The 12,500-nt window shown below is 41.9% G+C and overlaps 1 protein-coding gene across 7 annotated transcripts in view; it reads left to right on the top strand.

Annotated features, from left to right (window-relative positions):
- Positions 1 to 12,500, top strand: part of ABR (ABR activator of RhoGEF and GTPase) — a 2,680,879-nt gene that overhangs the window by 2,478,096 nt on the left and 190,283 nt on the right. Inside the window, exon 1 of one of the 7 annotated variants that reach the window (XM_044054486.1) lies at positions 11,183 to 11,761. The exons of the other annotated variants lie outside the window; for them this stretch is intronic. Within the exon in view, the coding sequence (XP_043910421.1) occupies positions 11,600 to 11,761 (162 nt within the window). The 5' untranslated portion in view covers positions 11,183 to 11,599. Of the gene's footprint in view, positions 1 to 11,182; positions 11,762 to 12,500 lie in introns of those variants that run through there. 7 annotated transcript variants of the gene reach the window in all.

Raw genomic sequence — 12,500 nt, forward strand, 5'->3', positions numbered from 1 at the left:
GTGGTAGAGAAGTAAGCTGAGCAAGGGAAAAAGAAACTGCTGAACCAGTATTTACATTTCCTTGTTAGCTCCAAGCCCCTAAATCATGAGAAACATTAACACTCTTAGACAGGGGACCAGAAGAGGTCACAAAAATAGCTGGAGTAGAAACATTCTGGATAGGAAAATTCTCAGGGACAGAAGTACAGGTTTCAGCATTGCCATTATTCGTGATGTTAGAGGTTGGATTCGCATCCAGTGTACTAGTGTTTGTCTTAGGCACTTCCTGGTTATCATTCAAAGTGACAACCACACTCAGCCACACAAAAATGTTCCCTTTAATAAAATCAATATAATCAGGCTCTTAACTTTGTTGTCGGACCCTATTCTCATAGGCAAGTATATCACCACAAAGTTAATCTACATCTGCTAACTACAAATAGACAGCACTAATCAGTGTGCATACTTTATTAACTGATTTCAGTTATAACAATTGAATTGGAAACCCATGGATGGTAGGGTGCCATAGTTTGTATGGACCACAGGTGCAGTAATGTTCAACAAAAACACACAGTGATTATTGTCTACAGACTTAATACATGGTAGAAAAATAAGCCATGTAGAATGTAAAGCCTACACAAAACTGAATATTATGAAACAAAGTACAAAACCTGTATTATGTAAATGTGTGTGTAATGCTAGATATTGGGAGTACAGTTCTTTGTTATTCTGAAGTTTAATGAACAAAAAGCTGCTGTTCTATTATGCTTTAAGTGAATTAGATTTGTGTTTAAAAAGAGTACCTAATTTTGCCTTTATTTGTGGCTTTATCTCAATGTCTTGTCCACAGAAGTTGAGAAATGTGGGTAGTACTAGTTCAGATTTTTGTAGTTGGTTTGTCTTTTTCTTTTTTTGAAGTTGTGCATATGTGGAGTTGGTATACATTCATATACAAACATTTTGCAGCCCTTTTTTGGTCCTCTACCTCCCTGACTATTTCAGCATGCCGTTGGCTCATTTGTCCATGCATGATGCTCAGTGACAGTACTCTGCATCATCCTGTGTGTGCGTGCTGTGCATACTGTGCATAGGAGGGTAGGCTTCTTCTGTATTTAGAAAGGATTTGCCCTCATCTTTTCATAACCCTCGAATGGGGATTTATTTATGTATTATTTATTACTATTTTATGACCAGGTAGGTGAACTGATCAGCTGGCTCTTTTCAGTCATGATATGGACTCACAGAGCAGTGCACATTAATTAAAACAGTTAAAACAATACAAATTGTTTGCGCAGTGTATACAACAGTTGTCATTAGTACAGTGAAACATAATATACAGCATTATGCAGAGATAAGAAACAAAGTGTATGCTGTATTTATAAATCAGAGAGGTATGAGACATAGTATCAATAGAGGTATATGCTAACCTAGTTGTTAACCATTTCTCTAATTACAAGAGGATTCAAAGAGGAGGTGCCTTTTTAAGCACTTTCTTGAAATTTATGATGGATTCCTGGATGTTCTTCGTCTTCCATTGCTGCAGTCCTGACTATTGGGTATAGTCCGCGTCCAGTCGGCCCGAATACCAGAGTATAAGGCTGACGTCGGTCAGGGCGCATTAGACTGACGTCAGTACGTCAGGGTACTAATGCGCATGACCGACGCCATATCCTCAGTCTTTTTTGCCGCATGGTCCGATGCAGAAGCAGTTTTGCGAGTGCAGGTTGGCGTTCTGAAATATTTCCGAAACCGGAGTTTCAGACCGAAACAGAGTTGGCTAAGTACCCCGTTGGGGAACATTTTGGTTTTTTCTTGCCTCAGTATTTTACCGGATGTCAGAAAAAGTGAATAACTATATTTCTTGTGGGAAACAGATACCTCATAGGGATTATCATACCTTGTGTATACCTTGTTTAGGGCCTGAGCACGACGTTGTTGGTTGCCGCTCTTGTGCTAGGTTTAACAAACGCACTATTAAGAGGAGGTTAGACTGTGCCAGGTTAGTGTTTGGGAAGCGTTGCAATTATAAAATGCCGTCGGATGCTCCGACGCCCGCTTCCTCCAAGAAGCGCAAGGATAAGACAGTGAAGCCTAGGGTTGATGAACCGGCAGTCCCGGACGTCGGTTCTTTAGAAGGCTCAGTGGAGCCGGAGGTTTTGCCAGGAGGTTCCATGGAGTCCCAGGCTGAAACTATACTATTGCAGGATGTGCCCTCTCAGGAGGTAGGCCAGGCTGAGGGGGCTTCTCAGGTGACTGTTCTTCCCTCTCTTCCCAAGGTAGTTAGAGCCTCTCCTTCTGTTGCCAAAACTTCTTTAAGAGGTAGGCCTAGTTCAGCTTCAGTGGGGGCTTCTCCTAGCATTTCGGGTTCTGTACCTAAGAAACATATGCTTAAAATGGCAGAGGATTTGATTACTATGATTAGAGGTTCCATGCCCCCGCCTGATAAGAGGCCTAGGGTGGAACCGGAGTTTGATAGTTTTGAACAGTGTTCAGAGGCTTCAGAATCTTCTGTGGAAGACATGCAGGAGTATCCTACTTATTCTGATTCTGATGTGGATGATTCCACTCCTACAGCTTCTCCGCCTGAGGATTTCTCATTTTCAGAGACTCTGCATTCCATGAGGGAGCACTTTAAATGGGAAGGCCAGGATTACTCTGATTCCAGGAAAAGGCTTAGGGAATTCTTGTTTTACCCCAGCATAGGCCTTTAGCTATTCCTCCTGTGTTGAATGTGGTGGAAGATGTTTTGCAGAGGCTTCCCTGAACCCTGACTCTTTGCCTCCTGCTCCTGTTAAGCCTGATAGGTATTATAGGGTGCCCGAAGCTCATAAATATTTGTTTAAGAGTCCTAGGGCGGACCCAGAAACAATTTCTCAAGGGCCTAAAGGTGTTAAGGCTTCTGTGGTTAAAAATCCTGTTCCCACTGATAAAGAGGCAAGGGCTTTGGATAGGTGGGGAAAGAAAGTGTATACTTCTTCCACTCTAGCCATGAGAGCATTGAATTGTCAGTTTCACATGCTAAAATATCAGAATTATCTCCTTTCAGAATTGAAATCTAAGGTGGATGCTTTGGCGGAAGGTATTGAGTGTAAAGAGTTGCTGGATTTGGTTCATGTGTCTGAACAAGTGGGTAAGCATTCTTTGCAATGTGGTTTTGATGCTGTACAGGCCTCCTCGAGGGTGGCTGCTACCAGTTCTGTTCTTCGCAGGCATGCCTGGTTGAAGGATCAGAATTTAGCTGAGCATGTTAAGACAAGGATTTTGGATGCTCCTTTACAGTCTGATGTGTTGTTTGGATCGCCTGTGGAAGCAGTTTTAAAGAAGATGGAGGACAAAGCTAAGTCTATGCAAACTGTTAAAGATTTTTTGCAGGTGCAGCCACCAAAGTTTAGTAGAAATTGGCCTGCTAAGGGGTGGACATATCCTGCTTATGATTCCCAGTCTAGGGGTAGGTCTAGACGTGGTAGGGGCAGGGCTCAAGGTTCTTTTAGGCCTAGACAAGGGAGTTCACCTGCTCAGACTTCTGGTGAGGGCAGGGGTCAGTCCTTTCGTAAACAGACCCAATGACCTGTCTTTTCAGCTGCCAGCAGATTCCCGTCTGGCAGCTCCTTTGGGAGGAAGACTGTCTCTTTTCAAAGAAAATTGGGATTTAATTACTCAAGACAAATGGGTGCTGGATATCATTCACCACGGTTACAGATTTTATTTCCATACAATGCCCCCTTTCAAAGGCATGCCAGACGTTCCTCCTCCACAAAGAAAAGAGGCTCACAAGCAAGTTTCTCAGTTACTTCAGATAGGGGCCATTCAGCCAGTCCCTGTATCAGAAAGGGGCCTAGGATTTTATTCTCGCCTGTTCCTTGTACCAAAGAAGGGGAACACGTGGAGACCAATTTTGGATTTATCTCTCCTCAACACGTTTTGGACATTCCCAAGTTCAAGATGTTGACGTTACAACAGCTTTTACCTCTGCTGGGCAAAGATCACTGGATGGTAACTTTAGATCTCAAGGAAGCTTACCTTCATGTGCCTATAAGGCTAAGTTGCAGGAAGTATCTGCGGTTTCGAGCTGGAAATTCTCATTATCAGTTCTCTGCATTGCCCTTTGGCTTATCTACTGCGCCCAGAGTATTCACAAAGGTTCTGGCTCCAGTGATAGCTTACTTCAGGCTTCAAGGAATTCAAATCTATCCTTACTTGGACGACTGCCTGATTCTGGCTCAAGAAAAGGAAGACCTTCTACAGCATCTGGAATATGTTATAGCAGTGCTAAGATGCCTAGGGTATTCTGTGAACGAAATAAAGTCCAGTCTAGTACCCTCTCAGGACATGTGCTTTCTGGGTGTGAGACTGAATACAGCAGCCCAGATGGCCTTTTAACCCCGGACAAACAAAAGAGTCTGTCACTTTACTTCCATCAACTATCTCATCAGTCCGTGCTGACTGCAAGGACAGTCCTTCAAGCATTAGGGTTCATGGCATCTTGTATTCTGGTGCTTCCCAATGCCAAACTGCATATGAGGAAGCTACAGTGGTATCTCAAAATGTATGGACACAGCACTGCCAGGATTTGGACACTGTCATTCAAATAATACCTTGCCTTGAAAAGAATTCTTGTGGTGGGCTCAGGAATGTCACCTAAACAAGGGACTCTCTGTGACCCGGCCAGAGGCAAGTCAGATCTTAACGACAGATGCCTCGGACCTTGCTTGGGGAGCTCATCTAAATGGAAAGTGGATACAAGACAAGTGGCCTGCCAGACTACAGCATCTACATATCAACATGAAGGAGATGTTAGCAGTCCAGTTTGCATTAATGGCTTTCAAGGAGTTACTTCTTCCAGGGCAGGTGTTGATTCTAACAGACAACACAACTGTCATGTGGTACATCAACAAGCAACGGGGAACACATTCTTATCCTCTATGCAGGCAAGCAATGATTTTATGGGAGACTGCGCTAAGCTTGCAACTAACTCTTCAGGCAAGGTTTCTGCCAGGAGCACAGAACTCCTTAGCAGATGTGTTAAGCAGACAAATCATGGATCCCCACGAGTGGAAACTGGATCTTCATGTATTTCAGAAACTGACAGTGTCATGGGGGACTCCAGACATAGATCTGTTCGCTTCTCCACTAAACCACCAGCTGCCAAAGTATTGCACAAAGGGGTTTCATCACACAGCTTGGAAAGTGGATGCTCTGTCTTTCAGTTGGAAAAACCTTCATGTGTATGCCTTTCCACCTCTGCCTCTTCTTCCAAAGGTGCTATTAAAGGTCAGACAAGACAGGCCAAGGATGATTTTGATAGCTCCAGATTGGCCTCGGCAACACTGGTACCCACTACTACGGAGTCTGGTACAGAAGCCTCCATGGCCTTTACCTCTGATTCCTCATCTGTTATCTCAGAAGGACGGTCATCTGCTCAATGTCAAGCTTCATTCTCTTCATCTAACAGCCTGGCATATTCTGTGTTGAAACACAACAGGTCTCAACTTCCTCAACAAGTTTTAAATGTGATTATGGAAGCTAGAAGACCTAGTACAAGGAGAGTGTACAGAAAAATGGAAGAGATTTTTATTTTGGAGTACAGCAAAGAATTTGGAGATTTCTGAGCCTAATTTGAGTGTGGCTCTTCAATATCTTACTGAGTTATTGGACAAAGGTTTGTCCTTCTCTTCCATTAAGATTCATGCTGCAGCAATTTCAGCTCACTATGATTGTGACCCACCTTTGTTTTCGCATCCTTTGTTCAAGCAGTTTCTTAGAGGGGCAAAGAATATAAGACCCCCACGTGAGCTCCTACTCCTGCTTGGGATCTCAATTTTGTGTTGGAAAAACTTACTCTACAACCTTTTGAGCCTGCAGCTACTGCTGAATTGAAATATTTGTCATGGAAGACTGCTTTTCTGTTGGCTATTACTTCTGCAAGAAGGGTGTCTGAGTTGCAGGCCCTTATGGCAGTAGAGCCCTTTTGATTTTCCATAAGGATAGGGTATCATTACGCACTAATCCTTCCTTTATGCCTAAGGTGGTTTCTAGTGTGGCTTTAAACCAAACTATTCATTTGCCTACGTTTTATGCAGATCCTCAAAATAAAGGGGAAAAGATTTTGCACACTTTAGATGTACACAGGCAATTGCGTTATTATTTAAGCAGAACTAAGGATTTTAGGCAGTCCCAGCAGTTGTTTGTTTCTTTTGCTTTGAGTTCACAGGGCAAGCCTGTGTCAAAACAAACTATTTCTAGGTGGATTGGCTTTTGCATTGCATTTTGTTATTCCCATCATGGCAAGGAGATTCCAGCTGGGATTAGGCCTCATTCCACTAGGGCTACTGCCACTTCAACTGCATTTCTAAGGGGGGTGGCAACTAAGGATATTTTGGAAGCAGCTACTTGGAGTTCAGTGCATACTTTCTCTAAGCATTATCACCTTCCTATCTACTCTAAGTCTAGGGCTGGTTTTGCCACAGCTGTTTTGCAAGGCATGTTGTCAGCTCCTACTTCTTTATGATTTGCCAGCCTCCCTTACCTCTGCTTTGGGATTCTACCCAATAGTCAGGACTGCAGCAATGGAAGACGAAGAACATAGTACAGTTTTGTACCTACCATAAATGTAGATGTTCGAGGATTCCATTGCTGCAGTCCAATTTACCCTCCCTCCTTCCCCTCTGTATTTAGGGGTGGTTGTGTAGGTGAGTTTACATGCTTATGTTTTTGTATATATTGTTGTATATATTGTACATGTTTTTGGTGCAGGTTTTTTGGGACTTGTCTTTTTAAGGTCTTCTGACATCTGGGGCAAGAAAAGACTGAGGATATGACGTCGGTCATGCGCATTAGTACCCTGACGTACTGACGTCAGTCTAATGCGCCCTGACCGACGTCAGCCTTATACTCTGGTATTCGGGCCGACTGGACGCGGACTATACCCAATAGTCAGGACTGCAGCAATGGAATCCTCGAACATCTACATTTATGGTAGGTACAAAACTGTACTTTTTGGACTCTGCAGGTAAATGGATCCAAATTGCAGGTCCCATGTAGAGAAAGCTTTTTCACCCAGTACGGTTTTGGTGAAAAAGTTGTCTTGTTTGCTTCTGAGTTCATAAGTGGTATTAAGAAGATGGAGTTTTCCTTTTTAGATGTGGGCTGTAGTTCTGTTTTAAGACCTTGACAATTAGCGAGTTTAATGGAAAGGTAACCAAAAAAAAAGAAACTACAAAGAAAACGATACTAAAAACAAATAAATGGAACCAACCAGCATACTTCGCCACATGTTTAATAAAATAAATTAAAAGGTTTTAAAACAGAGATTGAGTGCTTTCGTCTTTACACATCAAAGACTTCATTACAGTAATTTATCTGCCATAACTGGGTACTGTAAATACTAAAAGATCATACAGTCAAAGCTAAGACATTTACATAATCAGTGTGATGTCATTCAGCTAAATAGTGAACCAAGTTAAAAACAAGTTAGCATATAAAAGTCGTCATGGTTTAAAAACTTGACATGTAAATACAACCATAAACCTCAGTAAAAAATGTGCAAATGAATATATTATGAATTAAATATTGAACATTAACTCATAATAAAGCAGCTTTTTTCTTAAGAACGCTTAAAAATGAAACTGTGTCAATAATACCAGGAGCAACTGAGGCATTAAGCCTCAGTTGGCAGGTAAGCTCTTTAAATTCAAGAAGGTTTTCAAAGTCTCCACTTAAATTCGTAACTAACACCCTGTCGATAATAAAAAATAAAAGAACAATCCATAGTATGTCTGAACAAAGCATTGGTAGTTTTCTTTTTCCTGATATCACAAACATGCTCTCGAATTCTTTCTTTAAATTTTCCAGCTGTTAGAAGGATGAGAAATGTTTTTTTGATTTGTCCACTCCTATTTTTACCATCCCATATATCAAAGACGTCTTCCAATGTACTAGTATAGTTAGGTTGAATTGGGACACAGTATTCCCTATTAACATTAAAAAGTGTTTAAGAGCTGCTCCGATGATTATTTTTTCCTAAAGGAAAAAATATTAAGACCCTTTTGGAATTGCCTTCTAGTGCAAAGAAATTGATGGTGGGTCATGGTGTAATGTGGAAGTGTGGGACCTGCAAGATGTGTAGGCCAGGACCTGCCATTTTTTCATCTGTTAGCAAGCACACTGCTGTACATGCACCATGAAGGCTGCCATGTGGACCTGGCTTGCTAGAGACACATGCACATCTGTGACCCTTCTGTGCAAGCCACATGCCTTTCTCTAATACATGCATGCACTGCAATAGGCTGGACTCCATCCCTCCTCCAGGATGGGCAAACTGGTGTTGGCCACTCACTTTACCCTCTCTTGTCAGCTCCTTCAACACCCAGGGCATGTTTATCACACTCAGGACTTTATCCCTGTGAGCCACAGAGGTAGCTCTTAGGCACCTTTAATAACAGGATATTCACAAAGTTCAGATTATGAGGCTCTTTTGTGTATTGTTTGTATACTGGCACTAATTTGCTAGAATGTAAGCTCGAATATGTATTATTCATATTATCATAAATGTCAAGTCCTAGATGGTGTCAGAAAATGAAGAGTGGAGTGGATAATCAGATCAAGGATTGGAAAAGGACCAGTTTGGTAGCTGCTTAAGGATAAATGACAGTCCTACTTCCTTTTCTTCCTTAGCAGGGGGTGACTTTTTGATCAGAGATTTTATTATGCAGGAGATACCCATAAGGTAGAGCTCAGACTTGACACTGTTCGGCATAATAAAAACCTGTTTTTTAATGCTAATTAAGTATACGCATAATACAAGAAAGAAAGAAAGTAATAATCATTGTGAAACATTGGGACTGGATATGCTGCCATGGGTGTAATTCCTTGAATTCCATGTCAAGAAAATGAAATGTCAGTGTTTCAGTCACCGCAACTCAATAGCCTTTGTCACAGTACATCCCCACAAAAGGGGAAAAAAAAGCAACATTGCTTGGATTAAAAAAAGTTATTACACAAAAAGAAAAGAACGCCAGCAATTTTGTGCAGTATAACTGTCCACCTGAGTGCAGAATAAGGCACTTTGCACATTTTATACTAGCTACATCTGCCTTTAGTGGCAAAGAACAGACAATGTAGGCCAGATGTTTTTTAGATTTGCTGAACTCCACTGTATTCTTGCATATCCTTAGCTTTGAAGGAGTTAAATGAGGCAGAGAATGTTTTCACTCAGCTACTCTTTTACATTCTCATACTTCCCAGGATCCCTTGGGAGTTTAGCAGATGGCTACTTGCTACAAAAAACTGGCCTGGATTTTAAGGTGGTGGTGGTTTGTGTATGTTTGCATCTTTGTATGCTCACGTGCACACACACAAACACACACACACACATATATATATATATATATATATATATATATATATATATATATATGTGTGTGTGTGTGTGTGTGTGTGTGTATTGAGTGTTGGTAGAATGGGACAGCAGCAACAATTAGGCTCAAGCAGATTAAACATGGGCCTGATGATAACAAGGAAAGTACATCCAGCATGAGATCTGAACAAATATGTGTGTGGGTATACGTGTGTTTGTTGGTATGGAGATATATAGTAGTTATATAGCGTCAGTGATTAAGTTAGTTTTCTTAACCTGTCTGAGTAGGTTATAAGCAGTTATTTCTCATCTAGGATTTCCAGGACAAAGTTGTCCAAAAGTCACACGTGAATGCACAGTAAACCCATTTTCAATATTACCCTCCGTCTTCATCGACACTGTCATATGTGCTCATCTCCTTCTTCTCCCCAGCCTCTGCTCCACTGCTCTCTACAGCCCAGAGTGTCAGCTCTGTGTACTTACTTTGCTGGTTTACTCTGTTGTTAGTCTATAGTCTGTGGGGCAAAGGGCAATCCTGTACTGACCTCTGTATCTGTGTGGCATGTGGGTGCTTTTGCACATACCTGCAAATATTAACTGCTTCTCCTCTTAATCAAGTGGACCGTTTAACTTTGCCTGTTGGATATGATCATCCTTTGCTAGGAAGCATATAGCAGGTGCGAGTCTGCAGTCTCAGAGCCACTGCCTTCAAGGGTCTGGCAGTGAAGATGATGATCTGTCCAGAGAGCCCTTCCCTGGTATGGCAGAGATTGTTTCCCTCTTATTTTCTCATTGACAGAAAAGAAGAGCATGAAATAGTACCTGAATCTGCCCAGTTTCCCCTTAACATCCATGAAAACACACACACACCCACGTCATTTGTAATCCTCAGAACTGCCAGAATGAAAATGTGAAAGAGGAATATATACACTAAGTCTTAGATTAGGGTACCGCGGTGTGTTCCCCTTACTCCATGATACAGTGATAATGAATATATAGTATAGTATAGTATAATGGCAAAGGTGTGTGTGGCACAGCTTCTCATTCTGGGGATGCAGGAAAGAAAACATAATGGTTAAGCTATTTGCCTTACAGACACAAGGTGCAGGGCTTGATTCTCACATGGATTAATTGGCTAGGCTTAAAATGGCCCAGAAGGGCAGTCAGCCCTAGTACTAATCTATGAACCTGTGTAAAAATACTCTGTAATTGCCATTTGCACTTTATTTTTCCTGCCTGTGGTTCTCACTCCTTTGGTAGGGCACTGTATGCAGATCTCCAGTGCACTGCTGCTGCTACAACTACTGTTGCACACTTGTGCTAGGCCTTTTTATCAAGAAATAGAGCTTGCATATCTTTTGAGATGCCTTTGTTTTGATAAAGGGAGTTTTGCAGATACCTTTGTTCAGATGTTTTGCTTTTGCCAGGGTTTCTATGACTGAGTCTTGTAGACATCTGCTGAGGGACATTCACTCATTTGTTAGCAGTAAGAATGGGAATTATTTCAAGTCTGGATGTATCTTTTTAGGTTATCAGAAAGACATTGTGGCATGGCATGGAATGGGTTAACGTTTAGAATTAGCAGGTTTATGAATGAAGTCGTGGTCTCTGTTTGATCTAGTGTGCCGTCATAACCCAGTTACAATGTCTTCTGTATCTCATTTTTTGGATATTTGTATGTCACGGTATTTCAAGAGTTAAAACAATCCTGGCTGCAGGGGGAGGGGAGAAAGACCAAAAGAGTAGAGACTAAGTTTTGGAAGGGGAGTTACTCTGAGTCATTTTCTCTAGGGGCTGAGGTACTCTGTCAATGTACAGCTGCCAGTTTCTGAGTTTAGTCAGGAGTAAATGTGTGGAAGAGAGACTGACGCTAGTTTATACGCTAATTTGTGACCCAGATCAGCATGTATTTGCACAGCCATCTGTCATTTCTTCCCTGCTTAGTGACTCTTGCTATTTCACAGTTCTGATGAGCTACTGGAGGAGAGCCAGGTGACCCGACAAAGAGAAGGCAGTCGCACTGGACTGCAGTTTCAGGTATTGCAGAGGTGGGTTTCTGTACTGCACAGCTCCACCAGGCAAGGGCTGTTGAGATCAGAATGACGTTATCTGTGGTTCTATACTAGGACATTGTCTTGATCGAACTTTAACTTAATTACCAGTCACACTATACATACGGAATATTTAGTAAGGAGGAATGGACTTTCTTGCTACTGTTTGTGCTGGAACTGTTTTGTAGAGATACTGATTTGTGGATTGTGCAAAATGACAGATGTTTTGGTACAGTCGGACTGCAACCTAAACACAGTGTGTGAACGATTGGAACACTGCTGCCTAGAGAGGAATGAAGAACAGCAGGTCAAGAGACATTCCACAACGGGAGCCCGACTCTGGGGCCGAGTCCGCAACAAGCTGCTCCGACAAAAGGTGCAGCTTTCCACACTTTTATTAAACGTTTTCTGGGCTGATATCTGTACTTAGCACTAATGAGTTTTACATTTTATATTAGAAGTACACCTTGCAGACTCCTCACTGGTGGTATTACTTGAGGCAATAGACTTATTAGTAATTTGGATGCTTTACCTACGGCTGAGCTGTGCTGAGGTTGTGGCATTGTGAAATGAAGTCTGCATCCTGTCAGCTCATGTATTACAGGTTATTAGAAGGTGATCTGATATAGCAAAGCAGCCAGATGTCTTCTCTGCAAAAGCATTTTAATTGTTATCCGTCTAGTAAACTGTCTGTATTTCTCCTCACTCCTAACGCTTCAGGTGTGAGACTGTGTTTTCTCACACAGTGATGTCACTGTCTGGTCCTGATGCACCGTGAGTAAGCTTGTCTGTTGGATTGTGGTACTAGGAATTCAGGTGCATACTGCTTGTTTTGGTATCCCAAGAAAGAATGGGTCTGTGTGAGATCTCTCTGTCTGATATAGTGAGCCGTATGATCCTCCACTGTACTGAGGCATTAAAGGGTCTACTGCCTGTACATGCTGTCTGAGAAATTGTGTTTGTAACACTGTGAGTCACAAACATGTGACATTTACTTTTTGTCCTGCAGTGGTAGACTAGAAAAGTGTTTCTCTTGTATTCTAACAGAAGATAAAAGCTATTAGCAGGCACAGTCCCTTTTAAGCTTAAGTTTTTTTGTGCCATATTTGCAGTAT

Source organism: Protopterus annectens, chromosome 13.part0 (genome assembly GCF_019279795.1).
Source record: "Protopterus annectens isolate FY-2018-M chromosome 13.part0, PAN1.0, whole genome shotgun sequence".
NCBI classification, from domain to species: Eukaryota; Metazoa; Chordata; order Ceratodontiformes; family Protopteridae; genus Protopterus; species Protopterus annectens.